This window comes from Schistocerca gregaria, chromosome 9, assembly GCF_023897955.1.
Source record: "Schistocerca gregaria isolate iqSchGreg1 chromosome 9, iqSchGreg1.2, whole genome shotgun sequence".
Lineage (NCBI taxonomy): Eukaryota > Metazoa > Arthropoda > Insecta > Orthoptera > Acrididae > Schistocerca > Schistocerca gregaria.
In genome coordinates this window covers 178,199,537-178,226,746 of record NC_064928.1, presented here as the reverse complement: position 1 = coordinate 178,226,746, position 27,210 = coordinate 178,199,537, and the positions used below count along the sequence as shown (strand labels likewise).

The 27,210-nt window shown below is 44.8% G+C and overlaps 1 protein-coding gene across 1 annotated transcript in view; it reads right to left on the bottom strand.

Annotated features, from left to right (window-relative positions):
- The window catches only part of LOC126292269 (uncharacterized), an 80,205-nt gene that overhangs the window by 37,644 nt on the left and 15,351 nt on the right, over positions 1-27,210 (bottom strand). The window contains exon 3 of the mRNA XM_049986171.1: positions 8,203-9,300. Coding sequence (XP_049842128.1) covers positions 8,203-9,300 — 1,098 coding nt within the window. The remainder of the gene's footprint in view (positions 1-8,202; positions 9,301-27,210) is intronic.

Below are 27,210 nucleotides of genomic sequence, written 5' to 3'. Positions count from 1 at the left end.
CTACTGTCGAATTCCAGTCACCCATGACTATTAAATTTTCATCTCCCTTCACTACCTGAATAATTTCTTTTATCTCATCATACATTTCATCAACTTCTTCATTGTCTGCAGAGCTAGTTGGCATATAAACTTGTACTACTGTAGTAGGTGTGGGTTTCGTGTCTATCTTGGCCTCAATAATGCGTTCACTATGCTGTTTGTAGTAGCTTACTTGCACTCCTATTTTTTTATTCATTATTAAACCTACTCCTGTATTACCCCTATTTGATTTTGTATTAATAACCCTGTATTCACCTGACCAAAAGTCTTGTTCCTCCTGCCACCAAACTTTACTAATTCCTACTATATCTAACTTTAATCTAACCGTTTCCCTTTTTAAATTTTCTAACCTACCTGCCCGATTAAGGGATCTGACATTCCACGCTCCAATCTGTAGAATGCCAGTTTTCTTTCTCCTGATAATGGCGTCCTCTTGAGTAGTCCCCGCCCGGAGATCGGAATGGGGGACTATTTTACCTCAGTAATGTAGAATAGAAAGCAATAAAGTCTCATAACTATAGAATACATCAATGTACAGTCTCGTAGTTGAGCATACAATAAGTAAGTAAACGTAAGTAAGGCCGAAGGTCTGCCAAACTCAGTGGAGACCAGACGACATTGTGGCAAAGCAGGCTCCGGTGGCTGGCCACACATTGGCCACAGCAGATGAAACAGTGTACGGGGCAGGAGTTTGTGAAGCAGCTCTGCTGGGCTACAGTCAGCGATTAGAGTGAGCCTGTATGAGCTCGAGAACCTATCGAAGGCTTCCTTGGGAGAAGATTGAGTGATATATTTTTTTCATCTTGGTTGTGAATGGACAGAACAGCCACTCCACCTCTTCATTGGACTGAATATGAAAGAGAAGCTTTTAGAGAGTGTCAAAAACTAAAAACAAAAAGGAGTTAAGGAACAGACATGCAAAACCAGTATGAATATGCTCCCAGGGGTGCTGTGTCTGTGGGGGGAAAGGGGGGGGGGCATAGAGGAAGAGGAACCTGTGGTCCTGCTTGATGGGTGGCAAACACTGGACAGGCCATCACAATACACAAGATTTCACTGTAAATACCTGGCCAAAACACATGGTGGAAGGGTAGCAATTTTGTACAAGAAATTGTACAGATGATCAAAAGACTTGAAAAATGAATTAGGTAAGATATCTGTATGGTGTGAAAAATGGCAATTGACCCTGAATAAAGAAAAGTGCAAAGTTATTCACATGAGTACTAAAAGAAATCAGCTAAATCTTGATTACACGATAAGTCACACAAATCTGAGGACTGTAAATTCAACTAAATACTTAGGGATTACAATTACAAATAACCTAAATTGGAATGATCACATAGATAATATTGTGGATAGAGCAAACCAAAGACTGCGATTCATTGGTAGAACACTTAGAATGTGCAACAGGTCTACCGAAGAGAATGCATTCACTACGCTTGTCTGCTCTATTCTGGAGTACTATTGTGCTGTGTTGGATCCGCGTCAGGTGGGACTGACGGATGACATCGAAAAAGTGCAATGAAGCGCAGCTTGTTTTGTATTATCGCAAAATAGGTGAGATAGTGTCACAGACATGATACGTGAATTGGAGTGGCAATCATTAAAACAAAGGAATTTTTCGTTGCGACGGGATCTTCTCACGAAATTTTAATCACCAGTTTTCTCCTCTGATTGCAAAAACATTCTGTTGGCACCCATCTACATAGGGATAAATGATCATCACAATAAAAATTTAAGTGATCGTTTTTCCCACGTGCCGTTCAAGATTGGAACATAGAGAGACAGCATGAAGGTGGTTCACTGAACCCTCTCTGCCAGGCACTTTATTGTGAATAGCAGAGTAATCACGTAGATGTAGATGTAGAAACACCGCAGTGGCCCAGGTGGAGAAGGTGCATGAGTCCTGCCGCAATACCGAGATGATCACAACCCTGGGCACCAACTCTTCAGTAGGCAACAGTAACAAACCACCAAGGCCTGAGAGGTAGTGGCAGACAGCACAAGAATTATGCAAAGGATTCAATACTCAGCCCACTGATTCATCCGACCAATCGTGGTGGTCAAACTGAACAACCTGATGTAAGACAGGATCAGCCATGATTGCCACCAAAATCAAACAACTGGTAATGGGAAAACCATCCACAATGTTTTGGGCTGCTATGTCTACATGCAAACACAACAGTTCACCCCAATCAAATGTTGGATAGTGGCCAGCTGGCAATGGAGAAAGGGCATCCACATGAATGTGTTGTGCTGTGGGCCAGAAATGAATCTCACAGTTATAGAGTGACAAAACAGAGCTCAGCACTGCATGTGATGGGCCATTTTGTCCAGCAAAGAGGCCAAAAGACTGAAAAGAGACACTAGAAATTTATAATCAATAATCAAATACAACTTAAGAACCATACAGGAAAACATGAAATTTTTTGAGCATGTCACAATAGCAAGAGTTTCTTTTTCGATCTGTGAGTAGTGCTGTTACACCTGATTCAGAGATTTGGAAGCATACGTAACAGGCCGTTTGGAATCGCCCACATATTTGCATACCAGAACAGTCCCGAGGCCACACTGCGAAGTAACTGTGGTCAGTACAAGATATTAGACTGGTTGGAAGGTAACTAAGCAAGGTGCGGAGTGTAATTTTGATCTTAGAAGGGTAAAGGCAAGCTCACAGGCAGGCACCCAGTGAAAAGGAACTTCTTTAAGTGGCTGGGTGAACCAGGAAAAAAATTTGTGGTAGTGGTACACAATCTTCCCGAGAAAGGCTTGCAACTCTTTACCATTAACAGAACATGCATCAACATGCCATCATAAATGCTCAACACCAGCATGCGAGACTTCAAAACTGAGATAGATGTTACAATACGAGAGAAGGAAAGTTGCTACTCACCATACAGTGGAGTCATGATAGGCACAATAAAAAGACTCACGGGGTCATAGTTTTCAGCCATTAAGGCCTTTGTCAGCAGTCACACACACACACACACACACACACACACACACACACACACACACACACACAAGCACAGCTTGCACACACATCTGCAGTCTCAGAGAGCTGAAACTACACTGCGAGCAGCAGCACCAATGCATGATGGGAGCAGCAACTGGGTGGTGGCGAGGAGGAGGCTGGGGTTAGGAGGAGGAGGTATAGCATGATAGGAGTGGCAGACAGTGAAGTGTTGCAGCTTAGATGGAGGGTAGGAGAGAAGGTGCGGAAGGGGGAGGGGGTAAGTAGCAGAAAGGAGAGAAATTAAAAGGTGACGGCTGTGTAGTGCTGGAATGGGAACAGGGAGGGGGCTGGATGAGTGAGGACAGTGACTAACAGAGGTTGAGGCCAGGAGGGTTACGGGAACATAGAATGTATTGCAGGAAAGTTCCCATCTGCCCAATTCAGAAAAGCTGGTGTTGGTGGGAAGGATCCATGTGGCACAGGCTGTGAAGCAGTCACTGGGATGAGGGATATCATGTTTGGCAGCATGTTCAGCTACAGCCCCATTGTGGCTGGTTACTGTGCCCCCACTGAGAGAATCTCTGTTCTCATAGACCAACACCTTCAATCTATTACCCAGAACTTATCCTCCTATATAAAAGATACCAACAATTGCCTCAACCAACTCTTGACAGTTCCTTTCCCTTTACCACACGGTGCCCTGTTTGTCACTACTGATGCCACCTCCCTGTATATTAACATTCCTAATGCCCATGGTCTTACTGCTATTGAACACTACCTTTCCAGATGCCATATGGATTCCAAACCAACAACCTCCTTCCTAGTCTCCATGACCAACTATATCCTCAGCCACAATTAGTTCTCCTTTGAAGGCATTACCTATATACAAATCCGCGGTATGCCTAGGGGCACCTGCATGGCACCTTCCAATGCTAACCTGTTCATGGGTCATCTAGAGGAATCCTTCCTAAAAACCCAGAATCCTAAACCCTTCACCTGGTTCAGATTCACTGATGACATCTTTGCTATCTGGACTGAAGGTGAGAACACCTTATTCACATTCCTCCAGAACCTCTCCCCCATTTGCTTCACTTGGCTCTACCCAGCCCAAAAAGCCACCTTCCTAGATGTTGACCTCCACCTCAGAGATGGCTACATCAGCACCTCCATCCATATCAAACCTACTAACCACCTGCAATACCTCCACTTCGACAGCTGCCACTCGTTTCATACCAAGAAGTCTCTTCCATACAGCCTAGCCACCCGTGGTCGTCACATCTGCAGTGACAAGCAGTCCCTCTCTAAATATACTGAGGGTCTCACTGAAACCTTCACTGACAGTAATTATCCTCCTATCCTTGTACAAAAACAAATCTCCCGTGCCTTATCTTTCCAGTCTCCCACCACCTCCCAAAGTCCCACAGTCCGGCCACAGAGAAGCATTCCCCTCGTAACTCAGTACCATCCAGGACTGGAGCAACTGAATTACATTCTCTGCCAGGGTTTCGAGTACCCCTTGTCGTGCCCTGAAATGAGAAATGTCCTACCCACTATCCTTCCCACCCCTCCTACCGTGGTATTCCGCTGTCCACCGAACCTACACAATATACTCATCCATCCTTATACAACCCCTGCTCTCAATCCCTTACCTCATGGCTCATACCCCTGTAACAGACCTAGATGCAAGCCCTGTCCCATACATCCTCCTACCACCACCTACTCCAGTCCGGTCACTAACATCACCTATCCCATCAAAGGCTGGGCTACCTGTGAAATCAGTCATGTGATTTACAATCTAAGCTGCAACCACTGTGCTGCATTCTATGTAGGCATGACAACCAAGGAGCTGTCTGTCCACGTGAATGGCCACTGACAAACTGTGGCCAAAAAACAAGTGGACCACACTGTATCTGAACACCCTGCCAAACATGATACCCCTCATCTCAATGACTGCTTCACAGCCTGTGCCATATGCATCCTTCCCACCAACAGCAGCTTTTCTGAATTGCGCAGGTCGGAACTTTCCTTGCAAAACATCCTACATTCCTGTAACCCTCCTGGCCTCAACCTTCATTAGTCACTGTCCTCACCCATCCAGCCCCCTCCCTGTTCCCATTCCAGCACTACACAGCCATCATTTCACCACCACACCCAGTCTTTTAATTTATTTTTATTTTTATTTCTCTCCTTTCTGCTACTTACCCCCTCCTCCTCCACACCCTCTCCTCTACCCTAGGTCTAAAATGCAACACTTCACTGTTTTCCAGTCCCACCATACTATCCCTCCCCCTCCCCGCCCCAGCCTCCTCCTTGACCCCACCCAGTCGCCACTCCCATCATGCACTGGTGCTGCTGCTCGCAGTGTAGTTTCAGCTCTCTGAGAGTGCAGTCGCGAGTGCAAGTTGTGCTTGCTTGAGTGTGTGTGTGCGTGGATGTATGTGTGTCTACTGCTTGGCTTTGGAAACACTGCTACATCCATGTTCATGCCTGATGAACAAGGTAGGTAGTTGCACACAGACACAATATTCCCATATTTTTATGATGGTTGCATGTCACCCTGCGCTTTAGGCACATCTTGCTCATGCTGAACAGAACAATATGGGCATGACGGAAGAGGAGCAGACAACTGCTGTTGTGACTCTTAACTGCAGCTGCAGCTTAGCACAGCACTGCCCCATGCAGCACAGAGGTTGCAGTTACACGGCCAAGTCTTCCCCCCAGTGAGCTAACTGACAGAGGCCAAGGTGGAGAGAAAGCAATGGTGGCTACTTCACACTGTGCTTCTATCTGATTTTCTGCTGTCCTAGAAACTTCAAAAGACTGAGCAATGTTCAGAACATCTGTGAGAGGGGGATTTTCACATTGTAAAGCATGTTCATGAACTTCAAATTCCAGAGGCCAGGCATATAGTAGCATCATAAGCCATTGAATCAGCATATGACTCTTCCTGGAACTCAGGAACAAACTGGCAATGATTGCTAAGCCCACTGCTTGAGCTCTGTACGGCTGTTGTGACAGCTTTTCACAGTGGTAGAACTCAATGTGAGCAACAATAATGTGAGTACGTTGCAATGATAATTAGAGAGCAACTGCCATTTCATTGAAAGAGAAACTGGCAGGTTCCTGAAGAGGAGCTAGCTGACACAAAAGGTGATAAACACAAGGAGATATCAAATTTCCTGGCAGATTAAAACTGTGTGCTGGACCGAGCCTCGAACTCGGGACCTTTGCCTTTCGCGGGCAAGTGCTCTAGCAACTGAGCTACCCAAGCACGACTCACGCCCCGTCCTCACAGCTTTACTTCTGCCAGTATCTCGTCTCCTACCTTCCAAACTTTACACAAGCTGTCCTGCAAACCCTGAAGAACTAGCACTCCTGAAAGGAAGGATATTGCGGAGACATGGCTTAGCCACAGCCTAGGGGATGTTTCCAGAATGAGATTATTCACTCTGCAGTGGAGTGTGTGCTGATATGAAACTTCCTGGCAGATTAAAACTGTGTGCACACAGTTTTAATCTGCCAGGAAGTTTCATATCAGCACACACTCCGCTGCAGAGTGAAAATCTCATTCTGGACAAGGAGATATCCATGACAAAAATAAAGACTTACTCAAGCTGGGGTCAGTAACCCTGAAAGCTCGAATATGTTGCCGTAGGCATTTTTCAAACATGTTCCCATCCTCATCATACAGAAGAAACAGTAGGGGTTGCACCAACGGCAATGGAACCTTGTGCATCAACGAGGCTGCCAAATTGTTTATTGCCACAGAAAGAGCCTGCTGCTTGTCAGCGAGAGCTCACTTTTGTTGAACAAGAGATTGAAACATTTCTTCAACTGACACATTGGCTGTATACCAAACCAAGAAACAAAACGTGTGGAGTAGAATAGCGCACACATTGCCATGTATCTTGTAACATTGTACAGACACAATATCCAAAGTAGCCCCAACCAAGTTTTATTCTGCTTCCACATGAAGAGATTTGCAGTAACACTGAATGGGGTATAGAATGGGTCAAAGTCTCATAACTAAAGAACAGATAAATACACAGTTTTGTAGGTGAGCATACAATAAGTAAGTAAGAAATTTCCTGGCAGATTAAAACTGTGTGTCAGACTGGGACTCAAACTTAGGACCTTTGCCTTTCGCAGGCAAGTGCTCTACCATCTGAGCTACCCAAGCATGACTCACGCCCTGTCCTCACAGCTTTACTTCTACCAGTACCTCGTCTCCTACCTTCCAGACTTCACAGAAGCTCTCCCGTGAACCTTGCAGAATTAGCACTCCTGGAAGAAATGATATTGCGGAGACATGGCTTAGACATAGCCTGGGGCATGTTTCCAGAATGAGTGTGTGCTGATATGAAACTTCCTGGCAGATTAAAACTGTATGCTGGATCGAGACTCGAACTCGGGACCTTTGCCTTTCCCGAGAAAATGCTCTACCATAGCTCTTCCAAACTCCACAGCTCTCCTGCAAACCTTCGCAGGAGACCTAGGTTCGCAGGAGATATTCCGCAGCACAGTGAAAATCTCATTCTGGAATGAGTAAGTAAACATAGGTGAGACCAAGGGCCCAGTATGCCGGGCCTATACTGGGCTGTCACACACGTGGCACAGCACTTGCTGTGCTATCTGTCCAGGTTGCGAAGCAACCTCTGTAGGTCAGTTGTGGAGACACTCATACAGCATGCTATTTGATTATGCATGCTCACACTATAGACTTACAACAATATATTATGTGAGACAGCTATAAAGGTTTGACAGATGTGGTGAGAAAAAGAAAGATCTGTAGCTGATCACTCCAAGAAAAAAAAATATTCCAAATATGTGTTCATAATCTTAAAGCTTACAGGTTATGCCAAATGTATATGAGCAGTTCATGCTACTCACTAAGACATCCAGAGACAATTTTTTTTTAAATTTTTTGTTTCAAATCTGATTTTAAGGAACTTTTGACACATTACTTGATAATGTGTTCAGAAATCATAACGTGAACGTGTGTACATTGTGGTATTGCTTTTGTAAGTATAACTGATGTGTGATGCCTGTCGTTTTTGGACATAATTTTTCCATGTTGAATTAAGCATGCCTCCTATATGTGGTAATCAGCTGGTACCTCAAGATGAACTGAAAGCATCTGTTGGTGTGTGTACATACATTGCAAGTTTCATACTGTAGAGCTGTGGAACACTCCTTAGCAAAAATACCTTTGTCGTTCTTCTACCAGTTGGCAGATTCTCTCCACGGCTTCCCGGTGCCTCTCAGTTGCCTCACTCCACTCGCGGGTGCCCTTCACTACTTCTAAATTTGATTCGATGAAGTCCACAGTCCACTCCAGCAAAAAATCCCGCTCATTCTCCAATGCAAAGACAGCTGCAGTTGCAGTGACAGCGACAGCGACAGAACGGTCCCGACTGAGTTTCCAGATCACCCAATACTCACACTCGGTACACAGGAAGAACAGTTCAAATCTGTGAAACGCCACTAGAAGTTCCACTGAGGCATCCCAATAAAGATTATTTGCTTCAGCCGAGTACATGTAATACAGAACCTTTTCTAAAATTTGAGGTTTCATATCCGGAAACTCCAGTCGTCCCTTCTTCGACACCTCCGAGCCCGGCTGCAGCATACGGGCAAAGACGGGGCTACGAGCAGCCAGTATTGCTCTGTGTGCTCCCATCTCGACAGTTCCTGCACACAATATGAAGTCTACAAAATTTCCCGACAGTCGCAATGACTGTAGATCCTGTTCGAAACTCGACTGCCGCACTGGCTTAATTGCTCCTACCCAGTGCTGCACAAGGCACACCGTACTGATTTCACATTCGAGCCTCACCCCTTCTGTATTCTGAAGGAAAAATTTGCACGGGAAACAATGCTGTGACTCTGACCCTTCATCAATCACACAATCTGTTTTTTGAGTGCAATTCATTCGTACTTTTTCCTTAACACTCAGATCTACTTTTATGCTACGACCTCCTTCACTTTTCAACAGGTGGAAGCGTACTTCATATGCCCATTCACGAAGTTTGTAGAGCCTTAGCTCCCAGTGAACTGACTCGGGATGGCAGAAATGAGGTGATGCGACAAACTCCCTGCCCTCGGGCCAGTAATTCAACCCTGAAACTGTCCATCCGTAGATCACTTTCTTTCTTTCACAGCACGTGTGGCCCGAATCGCACACAGTGTCCGAAATGCCCTCACAAGTCGTGGAAATGCTGTGCTCTGGCACACATTCTGAGGCTGAAGAATTTCCTGGTGTAGCATCCGAATATGAACCAGATGTAGCAGGTGGAGAGTGATACCTAGGGAGAAGAATAAAGCAGCAATATTACTCAGTGATATAGGTGCATGTAACAGGAAAATTATGACACACACACACACACACACACACACACACACACACACACACACACACACACACACACACATTGGTATGGCTCTTATTTATGTATTATTATTATTATTATTATTATTATTATTATTATTTCAAGTTTGATTTATTCATCATGTTATCCTCGAGTTGTTTCGACCATGCTTGTGGTCATCTTCAGACCTACAAGTCAAATACAAAGTCTGATCAGAGGGCTACATACATTAAAGAAAATTTTATAAAATTACTAAGTGCTGAAACCATTGTAGAGCCATACACCACACCTGGATTGCTGAGTGGCATGCATCAGTCCACCAACAAAGATGACTCTGGAATGAACAAGTCGGCAGCATGGTGGATTACATGTGTGATGTGATCCACCCATTCCTAGAAGCTGCCTCGATGTTCAAACACAGCCACCAGCTGGCTTAGCATACAGTTAGATCCATTGATCATCGATTTCAGCATCTTCCTTTCAAGTATTGCTCCATCTGGTAGGTGAATCCAGAGTGTAAGTGGTCACTCAAATGTAGGTCATCTGTTACTTCCCACTGGGCAGTGTCTGAGGGGTGGAGAGCAGAAAGAGAGGCCAATGGCTGAGGATAACCCAGTGCAGTATATCATGTAATAGTACATTTTAAAATTTAAAATACATACGAGTGTACAATTGGTGTGGTGGCAAAACCTTTGCTTTGAGTGACTGCCATCCAGAGAATCTATATTACTTACCAACGTATGGATTCTTTACTGCTTACGGCATCCAGTCGCTGGTTCAGTGCATATTATACAACTAATTGTTGTTGTTGTTGTTGTTGTTGTTGTTGTTGTTGGGATGTTTAAGGGGGACTAAACAGCTAAGGTCATCAGTCCCCCATTCCAAAAGCAGGCGAAACAAAATTTACGGAACAGGTAAAACCCCTAAGGAGGGAGGAGACGCCCCTCCCCCCAGTCACTGAAAGAACACCAATGTGGCAGCGAACACTAGAGACAAGAAGAGTACAGACGAACACTGGACAGAAAGAAACAGAAGAAAAGAAGAGGGCCGGAGACTGGTTGACTGACCATGAGAACAAAAATTGGGAAAGAGTCAACCATCTGAATACACACATTAAAATCTGCAAGCAATGAGACACTCGAGGACAAGATACACAGAAAGGGAAAGGGACAGGTCCCCCCTAAATGGAACCATAAAAAGGACTACCACGGATAAAATTTAAAACGTCGTCAGCTATGGAGGCATCGTCGCATAAAACGAAAGGCAACGTGCCCGGGAGATTAAAAGTCTGCCGGAGGGTGCGCAGGCGGGGACACTCCAACAATATGTGGGCGACTGTCAACCGGGACCCACACTGACACAGGGGGGGATCCTCCTGACCCAAAAGATGTCCGTGCGTCAGGTAGGTATGACCGATGCGGAGCCGACACAGGATGACAGAGTCCCTGCGAGAAGCCCGCAGGGAGGACTGCCACACATCGGTTGTCTCCTTAACAGCCCGCAGTTTATTCGGAGAAGTCAGGCTACGCCACTCGTCACGCCACATCTGAAGCACCTTACGGCGCAACGCCAGCTGCAAATCACGAGCCGGGAGGCCGATCACCAAAGTGGGGGCGTCGACCGCCCCTTTGGCCAGCCTGTCGACACGTTCATTCCCCGGGATGCCAACATGACCTGGCGTCCAAACAAAGACCACCGAACGACCAGAGCGGGTAATGGCAAAAACAGACTCCTGAATAAAGGATACCGGAGGAGAAGAGGTATAGCAGCGGTCAATAGCCTGGAGGCTGCTCAGGGAGTCACTGCAGATGATGATGGACGTACCTGAGCAGGAACGCATATGCTCAAGAGCGCGCAATATGGCCACCAGCTCTGCAGTAAAAATACTGCAGCCAGCCGGCAAGGAGCGCTGATCAACATGGGCAGCGTGAGCAAAAGCGTAGGCAGGACGACCATCCACCAGGGAACCATCAGTGTAGACAGGCTCACAGCCTGAAAATGAGGCGACGAGCGCAAGAAAACGGTGACAGAGGGCCACATGCGGAACCGAGTCCTTGGGTTCCCGTGCCAAGTCCAGGCGGACGGATGGACGGGTCATACACCAGGGAGGTGTGGGTGCACAGGCCCGGAAGGGCAGCAGAAGAGGGAACGACCCCAGTTCCGACAGCAGGGACTGGACGCGGACAGCAATGGAAAGCCCAGACCTAGGTCGCCGGTCGGGCAGAGGGAGGACCCTGGCAGGGAAAAGCAGGTGATGATTGGGATGGCCCGGTGAGCAATGCACGTGGACAGCATAGTCGGCGAGCAGTCGGTGGCGGCGAATCCGCAGCGGCGGAACCCCGGCCTCCACCAGCAGACTATCCACGGGGCTCGTACGGAAAGCGCCAGTTGCAAGCCGAACCCCACAGTGGTGTATGGGGTCCAACAACGTCAACACTGAGGGTGATGCAGACCCATAGGCCAGGCTCCCATAATCAAGCCTGGACTGCACAAGGGCTCTGTACAATGGCAACAGCGTGGTGTGATCTGCACCCCAAGACGCATGGCTCAGGCAGCGGAGGGCGTTGAGGTGCCGCCAGCACTTTTGCTTCAGCTGAGTAATATGAGGAACCCAAGTGAGCCGGGCATCAAAGACGAGTCCTAAGAAGCGGCTAGTGTCCACCACTTCAAGTAGGTGACCGTCGAGGTAAAGTTCCGGATGAGGGTGGAGCGTCCGACGCCTGCAGAAGTACATAACTCGAGTCTTGGCCGCAGAGAACTGAAATCCATGAGTCAGAGCCCATGATGCCGCCTTTCGAATGGCTGCTTGAAGCCTGTGTTCGGCGACTCCTGTAGTCGTTGAGCTGAATGAGATGCAGAAGTCGTCGGCATACAAAGAAGGAGACACCGACGACCCCACGGCTGCAGCCAGACCATTAATGGCCACTAGAAATAAGGAAACGCTCAACACCGAGCCCTGCGGGACCCCATTTTCCTGTATATAAGATGAACTAGAGGCGGAACCGACTTGCACCCGGAAAGAGCGGCGCAATAAAAAGTTTTGAAGAAAAGCTGGGAACTGACCACGAAGACCCCACTCGCGCAACGTAGCAAGGATGTGATGCCTCCATGTTGTGTCATATGCCTTCCGCAGATCAAAAAAGACAGCAACGAGATGCTGACGGCGGGAAAAGGCCGTACGGATAGCAGATTCCAGCCGCACCAAATTGTCCGCAGCAGACCGGCCCTGACGGAAGCCACCCTGGGATGGAGCGAGGAGACCGTGCGACTCAAGGACCCAACACAAACGCCGCCCCACCATACGTTCGAGCAATTTGCACAAAACGTTGGTGAGGGTAATGGGACGATAGCTGTCCACCGCCAGAGGGTCCGCACCGGGCTTCAAGATGGGGACGATAACACCCTCTCGCCATTGCGACGGGTACACGCCCTCGCTCCAAATGCGGTTAAAGATGGTGAGGATGTGTCTCTGGCAGTCCCCGGAGAGATGCTTCAGCATCTGCGCGTGGATGCAGTCCGCTCCTGGCGCTGTATCAGGGCAATCGGCGAGGACAGGGAGGAATTCTCTCTCGCTGAAAGGAGCATTGTATTTTTCAGAACGACGTGTGTGGAATGATAATGGCGTCCGTTCGGCGCGCTCCTTTAGAGAGCGAAAGGCAGGAGGGTACGTTGCAGTCGCAGAGCTCGTAGCAAAGTGCGTGGCAAGGTGGTCAGCAATGGTGGCAGCGTCCGTGCAGACAGCGCCGTCCAGGGAGATTCCAGGGACACCCATAGGGGTCTGGTATCCATAAATCCGCCGGATGCGGGACCACACGAGCGACGGGGAGACACGGGAGCCCAAGGATGAAATGTACCTCTCCCAGCATTCCTGCTTACGCCATGCAATAAGACGACGGGCCAAGGCACGGAGCTTCTTAAAGGCGATGAGAGTCTCCAGAGACGGGTGCCGCTTATGACACTGGAGAGCCCGCCTACGGTCGCGAATAGCCTCAGCAATCTCCGGCGACCACCAGGGGACAGCCTTCCTCCGAGGGAGTCCAGAAGGGCGGGGGATGGCAGTCTCGGCCGCAGAAATAATTGACGAGGTCAAGACACGGACCACCTCGTCAATGTCACCCTGTGGGGGAGAAGCAATGGTGGCAGCGGAAGTAAAAGCCGGCCAGTCAGCCCTGTTGAGAGCCCAGCGGGGCAGGCGCCCAGAAGAATGACACTGGGGCAGTGACAAATAGATGGGAAAATGGTCACTACCACACAGATCAGGATGCACTCTCCAGTGAAGGGATGGGACAAGTTCGGGGCTGCAAAGAGAGAGATCGATGGCCGAGAACGAGCCATGGGCCACACTGAAATGCGTGGGAGCACCGGTGTTCAAGAGGCTAAGGTCGAGCTGAGCCAACACATGCTCCACAGCGCGACCACGGTCATCGGAGACAGTCCCACCCCATAGAGGGTTGTGGGCATTGAAATCGCCCAGAAGCAGCAATGGCGGCGGGAGTTGAGCCAGCAGCACAGCTAAGACATGTCGGGGGAGCTGCCCATACGGAGGAACGTAAACAGAGCAAACAGTAATAGCCGGCGAGAGCTCAATCCTGACAGCGACTGCCTCTAAAGGCGTCAGAAGGGGGACTGGCGAGCTACAGACAGAGTGGTGAACAAAGAGGCAAACTCCACCTGAAGCTCGTTGACAGTCAGCGCGGTTCTTATAGTATCCCCGATAACCGCGAAGGGCAGGGGTCCGCATTGCTGGAAACCAAGTTTCCTGAAGAGCAATGCAGAGAACAGGGGAAACACTCAGAAGCATCCGGAGCTCATGCAGGTGGCGGAAATAACCGCCGCAATTCCACTGGAGAATGGAAGCAGGAAGGGACTGGGAGGGCGTGAAGGCGACTAAGAGGCAGACGGCGCCGCAGAGTCAATGGCCGCCACTGGGCGAGAGTCAGCTGTGTCCATAGGAGAGGCCCCCGAGGGTTCCGTGAGGGCGAGATCTGCGGCAGAGGCGAGGATCTCCACCACATCCCCAGAGCCAGAACTATTGACAGCAGGCGGTACTGACACTGCCGGAGCATCCTTCTTCTTGGACACGTTCTGTTCCTTCTTCTCACGTCTGTCCTTTGGCTTAGAGGGCTGGGAGAGTTTCTCTGAAGGAGCGTCGGAGGCTGACGACGACGCAGAAGCCCTACGACCAGCAGGTGGAGGAACCTTCAGCCACTGGCTGACATCCGGAGGGGTAGCAGAAGAAACTGAAGAAGGGAGGGCCCCGAGGGACCCCTTACGCGAGAGAGGAACCGGCAGAGACGACGCCGGCGGGGAAGGAGGGGGAGGGGGAGGGATCGAGCCCCCTAGTTTTGGAGCAGATGTCACTCCTGAAACATGTGCGGGGGGAGTGACAGAAGGGGGTTTGCCCCCAACTGCTAAGGGGGCAACAGAGGAAGGCTTGCCCCCAGACACGAGGGGGGCAGACAGAGATGTACGGCCCCGAGGGCCCACTGAAGGCGGCACAGAGGAGGCGACAACTGCCGCCCGCGAGGGCGATGATAACGTAGCTGTTTCAAATTTCAGTTTTGCCTCACGATAAGTAAGCCGGTCCAGGGTCTTAAATTCCATAATCTTCCGCTCCTTATGAAGAATGGGGCAGTCCGGCGAGCATGGAGAGTGGTGTTCCCCACAGTTGACACAGACAGGCGGAGGCGCACATGGAGAATCAGGATGAGAGGGGTGTCCGCAATCTCGACATGTGGCGCTGGATGGGCAACGGGAGGACATATGCCCAAACTTCCAGCACTGGAAGCACCGCATCGGGGGAGGGACATATGGCTTGACGTCACAACGATAAACCATTACCTTGACCTTCTCAGGCAAATACAGCACCCTCGAAGGCCAAGATAAAGGCACCGGTGGCCACCCTGTTGGTCTTGGGTCCTCTGTGCACACGACGGACAAAATGCACACCACGTCATTCCAAGTCAGCTCTCAGCTCGTCATCGGACTGTAAGAAGAGGTCGCGATGGTAAATAATCCCCTGGACCATATTTAAGCTACTGTGGGGAGTGACGGTAACAGGGACATCTCCCAGCTTATCACACAAGAGCAACGCCCGTGACTGGGCTGGGGAGGACTTCTTGAGGAGGATGGACCCATTCCTCATTTTAGACAACCCCGCCACTTCCCCAAACTTATCCTCCAGGTGTTCCACAAAAAACATAGGCTTTGTCGAAAGAAAGGAGTCACCACAGTCCTGCTGCAGACAAGGTATTGTGGTACATAAGGCTCCTGCTTGGCACTAGATCTGCGTCCCTCCCATGGCGCAGCCAACGAGGGGAACGACTGAGGATCATATTGTGCAGCATCGAATTCAATTCTGCCTCGCTTAGAGACGCTGGTGGCAGTGCGACCACCAGCTTGGTGAGATTTATTGCGCTTCATTGCGCCACATCCGCCCAGATGCCACCTACTCCGAACGAGGGCTCTCCCCAAGGGCGCCACTCAGCCAAAGCAACGGGTACCTGGCCGATATCCCATTGCCCGGAGTCCCCGTGCCCCAGACAAGATGGGCACATACTCCTTGGCATGCATGGGGAGGAAACAGCTCTGGCATCTGTAGTGCGATCCCTGCGTGGTCAGGGGGCTACCACCAAGAGGGTACATGACGACCCCACCACAACGGACTGGCTACCATGCTGGATTTTAGGTGTTGAAAGGGTCCACAGTTGTTGTGGGCGCTAAGAAGGGGATTGTGCACAAGACGAGGAGGCAACCCAGAAGACATGGGGTGTAAATCCCTCCACACGACAATAGATAGCATGCAAGATGGAGGTGCACGATGGACCAATAGAAAAACACCACGTAAGGCGTTCTTCCCCAAATGGCATGCACTAACAACGGAAATTTTGAAAATGGCAGGTCAAACCCAAGTGGGGACCATCACATAAGGCTGAAACTTTGGAGACTCCTTTTAGTCGCCTCTTACGACAGGCAGGAATACCGCGGGCCTATTCTTACCCCCGAACCCGCAGGGGGATACAACTAATTGTAAAATGGCTTAAGACCCTACTTTAGTCCAATGTCTTTCATCTACAGTTGTTCTCTATTTCCTGACAATTGGTAATTGTTTATTTTGTTCATCGTACAATAAAAAGTGTTATCTTATGTATGTGTTCTCTTTAAGTAAACAGAACCAAACTTCAACCTATAATTAAAGGATGAACTTCAGAACACCTTATGTGATTTATCAAATTTATTAATGAGCCTTCGGCTCTGCTGCAATTGCATTTAAGCTCTTAACTGGTGTACTCAATTGATAATGAAATCCAATCATACAATTGCTTTCCACGAGACATGCAGGAAAGGCACCATGAGGCACTATACCAGCAGTGGCACAGAAAAGAGTGGTATAGTGTATGTTGTTGATGTACAGCTCCTGAGATATCATGAAGGTCTCCTAAACTTGACCTCTAGGGCAAGATGGGTCCCAGCCCCATAATACATTATGGACAATGAAATTTCCCAGTAGGAGAAATGATTGGGGGAGGTTCTGTGGGAGCTACAGAGTCTATTGCACCTTGCATAGGTAAATACAGTGAGCAGACAGTGATCCTCTGATCCACATGAACTTCAGCTGCTACTGTTTGTAGGCCAGTAACCAAGAAGAGTGCAGAACAATGATGACAAACACAGCTACACCTCACTTGGCCCTGCCCCAGTTGGGTCCTCCTTGCTGTGGATGGCACAGCCTCATAGCACAGGGACTTCAGTAAGCTTAAAATTATGTTTCCTTTAAGCACAACTACACAAAATGCTCCTGGGCTATGATTTTCAGTTCCTCCATGTGTGTCCTGAATCCACGGATGTTCTAATATAGTATGACAGCCACTTTATCTGTGAGGTTTTTCTTTCACACAGTGTGGGCATCCTGCAACAGATGGAGGCTTTGTCTGAGGCTGGACAGTGCCTCAGGAAGACTTCATCTCCCTTGCTCCTAAGCAGAATTGTGAGAACTGTCAGACAGGACGAGCTCAACATGGTCAGGCGGTTTACTTCCTGTCTTCATCTGCAGTTCATACTTCCCATTGGGGTCTCTGCTTTGAGATAGCTTTGGCGGAACAGCTGTCGCAGTGGTAGTTGGATTGCTGGTCTGTAAACCAGATTCTGTCTTTGGAGGTGCTGGGAGCTCCAGAATGTTGGTGACAGAGAGATTTTCTGACATTGTGAGGGCAGGCAGAGCTATGGGCTTCAAAATAACAGCAGATTTGCAAGTGAAAATAACAGCAGATTTACAAGTGCGCTGAAAAATGCAGCTAGTAATGCTGACATAGCAACCTCAATTTGTGTAGAGGCCTTGGCAGTCATAATAGGCTTTTGAAGAAATGCATCCAAAGAAGTAGTGAATAGAGTAGGCCACGTGGCCTTATAGATCCTTTCGGCCACACCGTACAGGATGCGCTTCAATGTTTTGAGTTCCTGTATCTTCCTTTCTTCAATATAGATGCTGCAGTCTCTACTCCAAACAGCATAATCCAGAGCAATTTATAAACTTGGAGGAAAGGAACAAACGATGTCATCATGGGTCTCTTTATCACATATGCCACAAGTGGCTTGACTGCACATTTCATTGAAAGAAACCTGCCTTGACATGCACTGGAAGTTCCGTGCTATCAAATGCAAGGATAAAGGAGTCTGATTTGATCAGACTGCCTTCTGCCCTTTTTATTGTATTTTGCACATCAATTATACCTTCTGGGGTCCACTAATCTCTAGGTTTCTCTTTTGGAATATCTACACAATCTGTGCAAGAGACAACACCTTTGCTGTACTTTAAGGTGTTGTATAGCTCCATTTCAACTGCATTTCCCTAAGGTGTTTAGCTTTCTGCAGGTCCACTGCCTATTGGGAACTAGAAGCTTGAACCAGTAATGTCCACTTTCGTAGTTGCTTTACACATTCTAGATTCCCGGCAGTGCCCTCTAAAGACTTTCAAATGTAGAAAGGTGAAATCTTCACAAAGCTACCCTCTTTCCTTGAAACTATTAAAGACACATTCTGACTAGCAGCATATATTCTGTTACTAAAATCAAAAGTACTGGAATTACTTCCCGTATCAGTACAACTGGTGACATGAGCCCTCTTGTTAGGCTGAGTGTTGATATATATCAACAGTACGTCCACTGGGAGCTGAAATGGCAGGCTCAAGCGTTCCATCTCAAGCCCACAAGCAACTAGGAAAACTAAGGCTCCACACAGACATAGCCCCTCTTGCCTGTGTAAGCCTTATATAACCAAGATTCAGCAGGTTCAACAGAGGTTCAACTGTTCCATCTCAACAGCTAGACATGTGATTGGTGCACAGTTCACTTTGAGACTGAGGTCTTTTTTTTATAGAGAAGTTTATACTAGTCTCGCAAAACGGGTAGCAAAGCCGAGATCACCGTTCCCTGTGACACACAATACTCCATTGTCCCACTGTACAATGCTCACTGAAACATGCCCAGAGCTTATGGTTATAGGGGACTAGTGAAATTTACGAATCTCTATGTCAGGACACCTGGGTTCACCTAGCTCATACCCAGGAAATGAACACTGTGCTCCCTGAGGTGCACATCATTTGGCAAAATCTGGGGGCACTTGAGACTTATTCGATGCCACAGGTGTGCCGAACATTACACCCCAAAAGGAACTTGCAAAAGTGTGTACAGAATGTCTACAGGAGAAGACAATTCCCCAAAACTGGTACAATGCTGCAATTATTTTACTTCATAAGGCAGGTGAGAGAAAAAGAAACAACTACAGATTCATCAACTGACTCTCTGTACAAGATACTGACTAAAATTATCACCAGTGGCATATAAATAGTTTCATATTTAATCAAGCAGTGGAGTAAGCTGACTGCAGAAGTGTGTGTGGTAGACAAACCATTTGAAAGTTGTGAAGAAACTACAGAATGGAGCAGTGAATATGAACTATCACCTTGTCTAGGATTCAAAAGTGTTAGAAAGTTTTTTATTCAGTTTCAATAAAATCTGTCCTGACAGTGCTCGAGAGGCTGGGCATTCATACAACCTACGCCAATACACTGAATAACATACGAGACATAGCCACAAAGTCTTATTAACTTGAAAAATCAAAGAGTAAAAAAATTTTGTGCAGTACATTAGAAAAAATTGAGTAATAGCGAGTACAGTACACCAACAAACAAAGATGTGCCTATCTGTTATAAGCTTCACTTATTGGTGACTGAAATATCTCATGATTGTATATATAATAAACAGATGGCAAGAGCCACCTGGACAGCCGTGTGCTGGCCGCAGATCGAATCCGCCCTATGGGTTAACAATGAGGCAAGGTGCGCTGGCCAGGCTGGATGTGATTTTTAGGGAGTTGTTCATATACCACTAAGTGAATACCATGTTGGTACCCAAGACCTGTGTCAGTTACAAGATTCACAAGCTTTACAAAACTTTCACTCACTTTCACATGAATAACACTACACCCAGACTACTGGGGTACACATATTCTGTCCCAGGAAGTAGTGGGTTGGCAATACGAACGGCATACAGCTAATCCTTAAATTAAGCATTTTAAATTTGTTAATAGTCATGCTGACCCTGCCACAATGCAGAATAAAGGCACGATAAAAAGAAGAATAATCTGGTGAGCAAGATGTGTTCCTGTATAAAAAGATTTATGTTAATTGCCTGTTAATCATTCAAAAGTTACACTGAAAATTTAAATAGCTTTTTTTTCATCTTATCAGATAGAGATCATGTCTTTCAGTGAGTTTCAAACATATTGTTTATTACTGCAATTTACATTAAGAACTGAATAACTATTAGGTCTACAATTTTGCTTCCGCTGTTTTGCAATAGACGGCAGTAGCGGCAAGTGGGTTTCAGGTGACTGGTCATAGGTGTAATTCAATAAGCTTAGGCATCTGTAAACATAATGCCATAAAAATATTAGTCGATTTGTGATTGCATCATAAGGTTATTCTCGATTGAGTACGTCAACTTATGTACCCATTTCTCGCCATTTGCAGAAAGTTTTAATTTTCTGCTTTAACATAAAGAAATCTGTGGTGGAGAGGGAACTATTAGTGGAAGAACATGCAGAGAATGTTTTCAATGCCTTAAGAACGATGATTTTGATTCAAAGACTGGCATGGCGGTGGAAGACAGAATGATTTCATAGCTACTGGAGCAGAAGAAGACAGTCACAGGACATCATTATCACAAGCAACTAATACGTTCAAGCCCAGCACTGAAACACAAATGGCTACAATACAGAGAGAGACACATAAAGGTAATTTTGCAGCAGGTCAGTGCTCGACACCATGTCGCAAACCACGTCAAAATATACATGTAAACGTTGAAATGAGAAGTCCTATCCCTCCTGCCGTATTCTCCATATGTTGCTCTCTCTGACTACCACCTTTTCCGATCAGTGGCACACAGTCTGGCTGACCAACACACAACACTTCCGATCATATGAACAAGTGCAAAATTGAATCGATTCATGGATCCCCACAAAAGATGACCAGTTATTGCACCACAGGATTTGTATGCTATCCAAAAGTTGGGAGAATGTAGTGGCTAGTGATGGGCAATACTATCAGTCGTAATTTTTTTTGCAAGTTTTTCACAATAAAGCCCCGAACTTCGAGAAAAAATGGTGGAAGCAAAGTTGTAGACATAGTATTTTTGTGAGATAATGCCTTCACTCCCTCCCCACCATCTTCAGACGAAGCTCACAGCTGTAGCAATATGGTACTTACCTATGCCTGTGTACAATATACCATTAACTGTCATGTGATATTACAATGAACACTGGCACTTACAGCCACCAGCAATGACAGTCATTGGATATGAATAGTTAGATAATTTGTACAATGAGTGGCAAGGTATGTTTCTCATTTTCTTTTGGATTAACAAAAATTCCCAATGTCTTGCTTTATGTCCATTGAATCCTGTCGAATATCTTTGCACCCACCCTCTGAATTTTACACAAAGAGGCAAAGCATTATTTTTGTTTAGAATTCTAACTGTTCACAAGAGACTTTCACTGAAACTAATTTCTACACCAGTAACAAATGTCATTGAAAATAAAATGCACGAGAAAGTAAGAGTAAGACTTCCATGAGTATTACATAGACTGCATCTGCTGTTATCTACTTTAAATAATATTCTTCCTCAAGTGTGGCTGATAGTTAAAGTTTTTGAGTTGGAGAAGGACCAAACTGTGTATCAAAATACATTTCTCAATAATGAATTACAGAATTATCAGGATGCATTTCAAACATTTCCCACACAAATGTACATAACACAGACCACAGTTTCAGACATGTTGATGATATCGAGTGAGGTTTTTTGAACAGATAGTAGCCAGTCTGAATGCTCTGCTTTGAAATGCCAGTTACCTATATGTAGAGTGTGGCCTCTGCACGGTACAGCTCTTGTGGGCCTCCTAAAGGCTCAGTCCCTTCAGACGAGCTGTCCTATATCACAAACAAAACTTGGCAGATGACATATAGGATTTTGTCCTAATCAGCTAAAGCTCATATTTGGTGAGTTTTACATTATAACTTATGTTCTATTAACATATGCTGCTCCAAATCACCAGCACATTGAGGAGCTCTTGAAAATGCCTTGTTTTGGTACAGTTTGTTGTAAGAAAATGATGGCAAACATCATATAGGTCATTAAGTAAATTTTAGATTTCTTTGTTTTTGTATTATAACTAGCATCTTATAAAACTAAGCTGCTTCAACACAACAGTTTACTGAAGATACATCAAAACTGTCTCATCCTTCTTACGATTTTTCACAATTAAATGTCAGTTAATGACATACCAGAGATTAATTTCATCCTTCAGGGGGATCCCGGAACAAAAGAAATTACCCTTGGAAGTTCACAGTTGCACAGTGGTTAGAGGTACAGACTTACTTTATCAAATGTGGTTGGTTCTTGTCCTGCTCTCTCAATTTTTTTATTCACCTTTGAATTTTCTAAAGGATTCTAGGACTTTTTTTTATCAATTTCAAAGAAGTATGGTCTGTAACATTAGACATTATGTACATACTTGAACACTCTCTCTCTCTCTCTCTCTCTCTCTCTCTCTCTCTCTCTCTCTCATGAGTGAGTTTGCTCCACTGTGTGAGCATTCAAGGGAATATAGACCAATGAATTGCAACATTGTTTTCTTTGTCACTGCCTAATTCAGCTGCAATTCAGTATTTAATTATTCATCAAAAAATCACATTCACAGAACAAGAGCCATGATGTCAATGACTCATTGCCATTTTATGGCTGAAACTCAATCACCGCCGAGGACTGAACACATGCAGCTTCAAATTAAAGTGCTAAAACACTAAGCATGCACTGAATCTAACATACACAGCATTACAGATCTCTTGAAAATGCACTTTTCAGTAAAATTTCCTATCCCTCGGAAATCTTGGCTTGTTGTGATGGACAGATCAGTAGCGTAGTCAAATGTCTGGGTTAGATCTGATCAATAAATATTGTAGGCTTGAACAGTATGAAAACCACAAGCTGTGTCTGTTCTTATACTCACTTCTACTTAATAAACATTTACTTCACATGATTTGATTCAGTGGTTAAGTGCCACACAGCAGATCTAAAGGTTTTGCATTTGATCACTGGTCAGTCCAAGGTCTCTGATCTTGCTACGTTGCTGTATAAATGCTGAGTTGCACCACAGTTCACATTAAAACATATGTTTATCTACAAAAATGTATTAACAGTATTGGCTACATCAGTTCAGAGGCTGGAGGAACTCAAGGACATGGCCTAATAAAACACTTTGGTGCTCAAACAATGACTGTCTTACCTTTTATGCATTAGCTCAGAAGAAATTCCACGAAATAACAGGGAGTGAAAAACATGAAAACTAAGCCAAGACCAATCTCTTAATGTAACACAATTGAGAGAGTCTGGTAAATGCATATAATAGGTGTAAAATATAACAGAACTTTTTTATTTATCTATATCAATTTTAATCTCTCCAAAATTGTTACCATTAGATATTATAAAACTCAGGCCAGTGATTTTCAGAGACCTTTCAGCTCTCTCACTGATGTGTTTTTTAATCTCATCTATTCTTGTCCTTATTTTTTAAAACAGAAAAAAGTTACATAGGGCCATGTCTCGTGAACATAGGGCCATGTCTCATGAACAGCGGGGTGAGGGCATTGTTACAGCATTGTCTTCGGTGAAAAATTCACAAGCAAGTCCTTGACAATGAGTGTTCATCAGAGATGAGGGTATCATCAGGAGTGTCCTAGGGAAGTGTGACAAGACTACTTTTGTACTATATATACACTACCTTATTGCCCACTACTTTGGTTGTGTAAACTGTATGGTCTACACAGATTTTTTGTTTTTCTTTAATGGAATTTTTATGCTGTTCACAAATTGCAACATCATCTAAACTTTTTGCATTAATTAAGGTCATAGAAGCAAGGTCTTTTCTGAATGTACTTCTGACCAAAAAGCAATTCAGGTAGCTGGAGACCAAGGTAATCATCTCTTTTTGTGTTCCTGCAGTGATATTTACCCAGAAACTTTTATTCCCTAACACAAATTTCATTCTATCTAACCAAGCGGTGAAATACCAATTTCCATAGATTTAGCTTCAATTTTTTTTTTAATATAACAAAATATTTTCTTAAAAATTTTCATCATTCCTTATTTCACCTGCTTAGGGGTTGAACATCCAAAAACAGTGAAACATGTATTTTTTATTTCTAACAGAGAAGCTAAATACAAATATTTATAGATTTAGCTTTAAAAATGCTTTTGTAACAAAATAATTTCATAAAATTTTTCATCCCCTGTTTCACTCCCTTAGAGGGTTGAATTTGAAAAAGGCTGAAGCACATTTTTTTTTTATTTCCAAGCCAGAAGTCAAATACAAATTGTCATAGATATAGCTTTCAGAATGCTTCAGTAGGTATTTAATAATGATTCACTGGTTTCTTTAAGAAAAAAAAATCATCCACTATTTTACCCACCAGTATTTGAATTTCCAAAACTTCTGACTGAGGTATCAAACACCAATTTTCATAGTCCTAGGTTCAAAAGTGTCTTAATAATGACATACTTTCAAAAAGCCTTTCATCCTCTATTTCACACCCTTAGGAGTGGAATTTTGAACAATCCCTTCTTAAATGATGCCTACAGTATAAGATCAACACCCTCTCCAAAATTCAAGTTTCTGTCCTTAGCACTTTGGGCTGGGGAATGATGAGTCAGTGGATCAGTCTTATCCTGTTTCATTCCTTTGCAGTTGACTTTCCAAAAACAGTGAAACACACAATTTTTTTTTCATTTCTTACTGAGGAGCCAAATACCAATACTCAAAGATTTAGTTTTAAAAATACTTTCACAATGAAATATTGTCATACAACATCTCACTCCAAATTTCAGCCCCTTAGTGGTTGAATTTCCAAAAACAGTGAAACACTATTTTTTTTTTCCTTATTTTTACTGAGAACCCAAATTCAAATTTTTGTAATGAAGCTTTAAAAATGTTGCCGTAATGAAATAGTTTAATAAAACATTTCATCCTGCAAAAACAATGAAACACACAATTCTTTATTTGTAACTGAGGAATCAAATACCAATTTTCGTAGCTGTAGCTTTAAATATTACTTTACTACTTCTTTGATAATGTTTTATTTAAAAAAAATATTTTACCCTCTATTTCATCCCCACAGGGGTAAAATTTCCAATAATGCAGAAACACATGTTCTTTATTTCTGACTGAGGAACAAAATACCAGTTTTTGTAGTGACATATTTTCAAAAAACCTTTCATCCCATATTTCACATCGTTTGGGGTGAAATTTCAAGAAACCCCTTCTTAAATTACCTCAACAGTATAAGATCCACACCCTCTGCAAATTTCAGGTTTCTGTCCATGGGCTGGATGATGACGAGTGAGTCAGTGAGTGAGTGAGTGAGTGAGTCAGTCAGTCAGAACGTTGCTTGTAAGAGATAAATGATATGTCAGATAGGGTGAGCAGCAATCCACAACTTTTGGCTGATTATTCTGTAGTATATGAGAAAGAAGTATCATTGAGTGACTGTAGAATCATACAAGATGACTTATATGGAATTTGGTGTGCTAGACGGCAGCTTGTTCTAAATGTAGAGAAATGTAAGTTTATGCAGAGGAATAGGAAAGCCATTCCTGTAATGTTCAAATTGGTCTGCTGCCCAACACAGTCACATCAGTTAAATATCTTGGTATACTACTACAAAGCAATGTGAAACGGAACAATCACATAAGGGCTGTAGTAGGAGAGAGTTGTAAGAAAGTGTAGCTCATCTACAAAGGAGACCATGCATAGGACACTTGACATCATATTCATAAACCCACTTCTCATCACTAGCTACTCCTGAGAAACTTGAATTTGCTGCTGTTTTCATCTGAAATTCAGAAATTTTGCTGTCACACGTTTCATACCTAAAATAACTGAAAAATGTCATGAGATGATCAGATGATATGCAAACATCAGCAGCAGCTCCTCTGATAGCGATTCAGAGATTTCTCATTATCATTTCTTTCACTGCTTTATCGCTTGATGATGTGCTATGATGTCTGGGACACCTGTCATCGTCAATGACTTCACAGCCTTCTTTGAAACACTTATACCATTTGAAAACCCTTGTTTTTACCCAAAGCAGACTCACCAAAGCAATATTCAATATTTTGAAAACTTTCTTGCACATTATTCTATTTTGATAGCAAAATTTAATAGTTATTTGATCTATTTTTATACACAGTAAATAACTGAAGATACTAACAAAACACCCGTGGCCTGAAACTTTCTGGAAGATTAAAATTGTCTGCTGGGGCAGGACTGCCATTTGGGACCTTCGCTTTTCGCGAGCTACTGCTCTACCGACTGATCTACCCAAGCACGACTCACAACTTGTCCTCATAGATTTAGTTTTGCCAGTACCTCGTCTCCTACCTTCACAGGAGCTCTCCCATGAAACTTGCAAGACTAGCACTACTGAAATGTCCCAAGTTTGAGTCTCAGTCCAGCACACTGTTCTCATCCCCCAGGAAGTTTTGTGTCACAACAATTCTGCTACAGAGGGAAAATTTCATTCTGGAAATATCCCCCAGGCTTTGGCTAACCCATGTCTCCCTAATATCCAATCTTTCAGAAGTGCTAGTCTTGCAAGTTTCACAGGAGAATTTCTGTGAAGTTTGGAAGGTATGAGATGAAGTTATGGTGGGAGTAAAGCTGTGAGGATGAGTTGTGAGCCATACTTGGGCAGCTCAGTCAATAGAGCACTTGCCCACAAAAGCAAAGGTCTCAAATTCAAGTCTTGGTCTGGCACACAGTTTTAATCTGCCAGGAAGTTTCATCTCAGTGTACACTATGCTTCAGAGCGAAAATTTCATTCTGGAAACATGTAGCCTTTTTGACAATTCACAACAGACCAAATATCCAATATGGCTAACAGTGTGCAGACCCTTTTCAGGAATTTTTTACATCATAACAAAGAAAAAATTATGCAAACTGGAGTAATAGAAAATAACAAAATTAAGTGTTATTTTTTGAACACACCTCACATTTGAGACACAAGATGCATTCTAGTATAAATACTGTTAATGTTAATAGTCTGTTAACCACTCCACTTTATTATACTGTGTCATATGGAATAGTTATAGAAAATGAAAGCACTAGATGCTAATAAATATTACGAGGTTTGCCTGGAAAGAAATATCACTGGTTCCATTTTAACACTGCTATTGGATGGAGGATTATCTACTTGTCCAAGCTAGTTGGTGGGGTTGCTAGCTTCACAACATGAGCAGT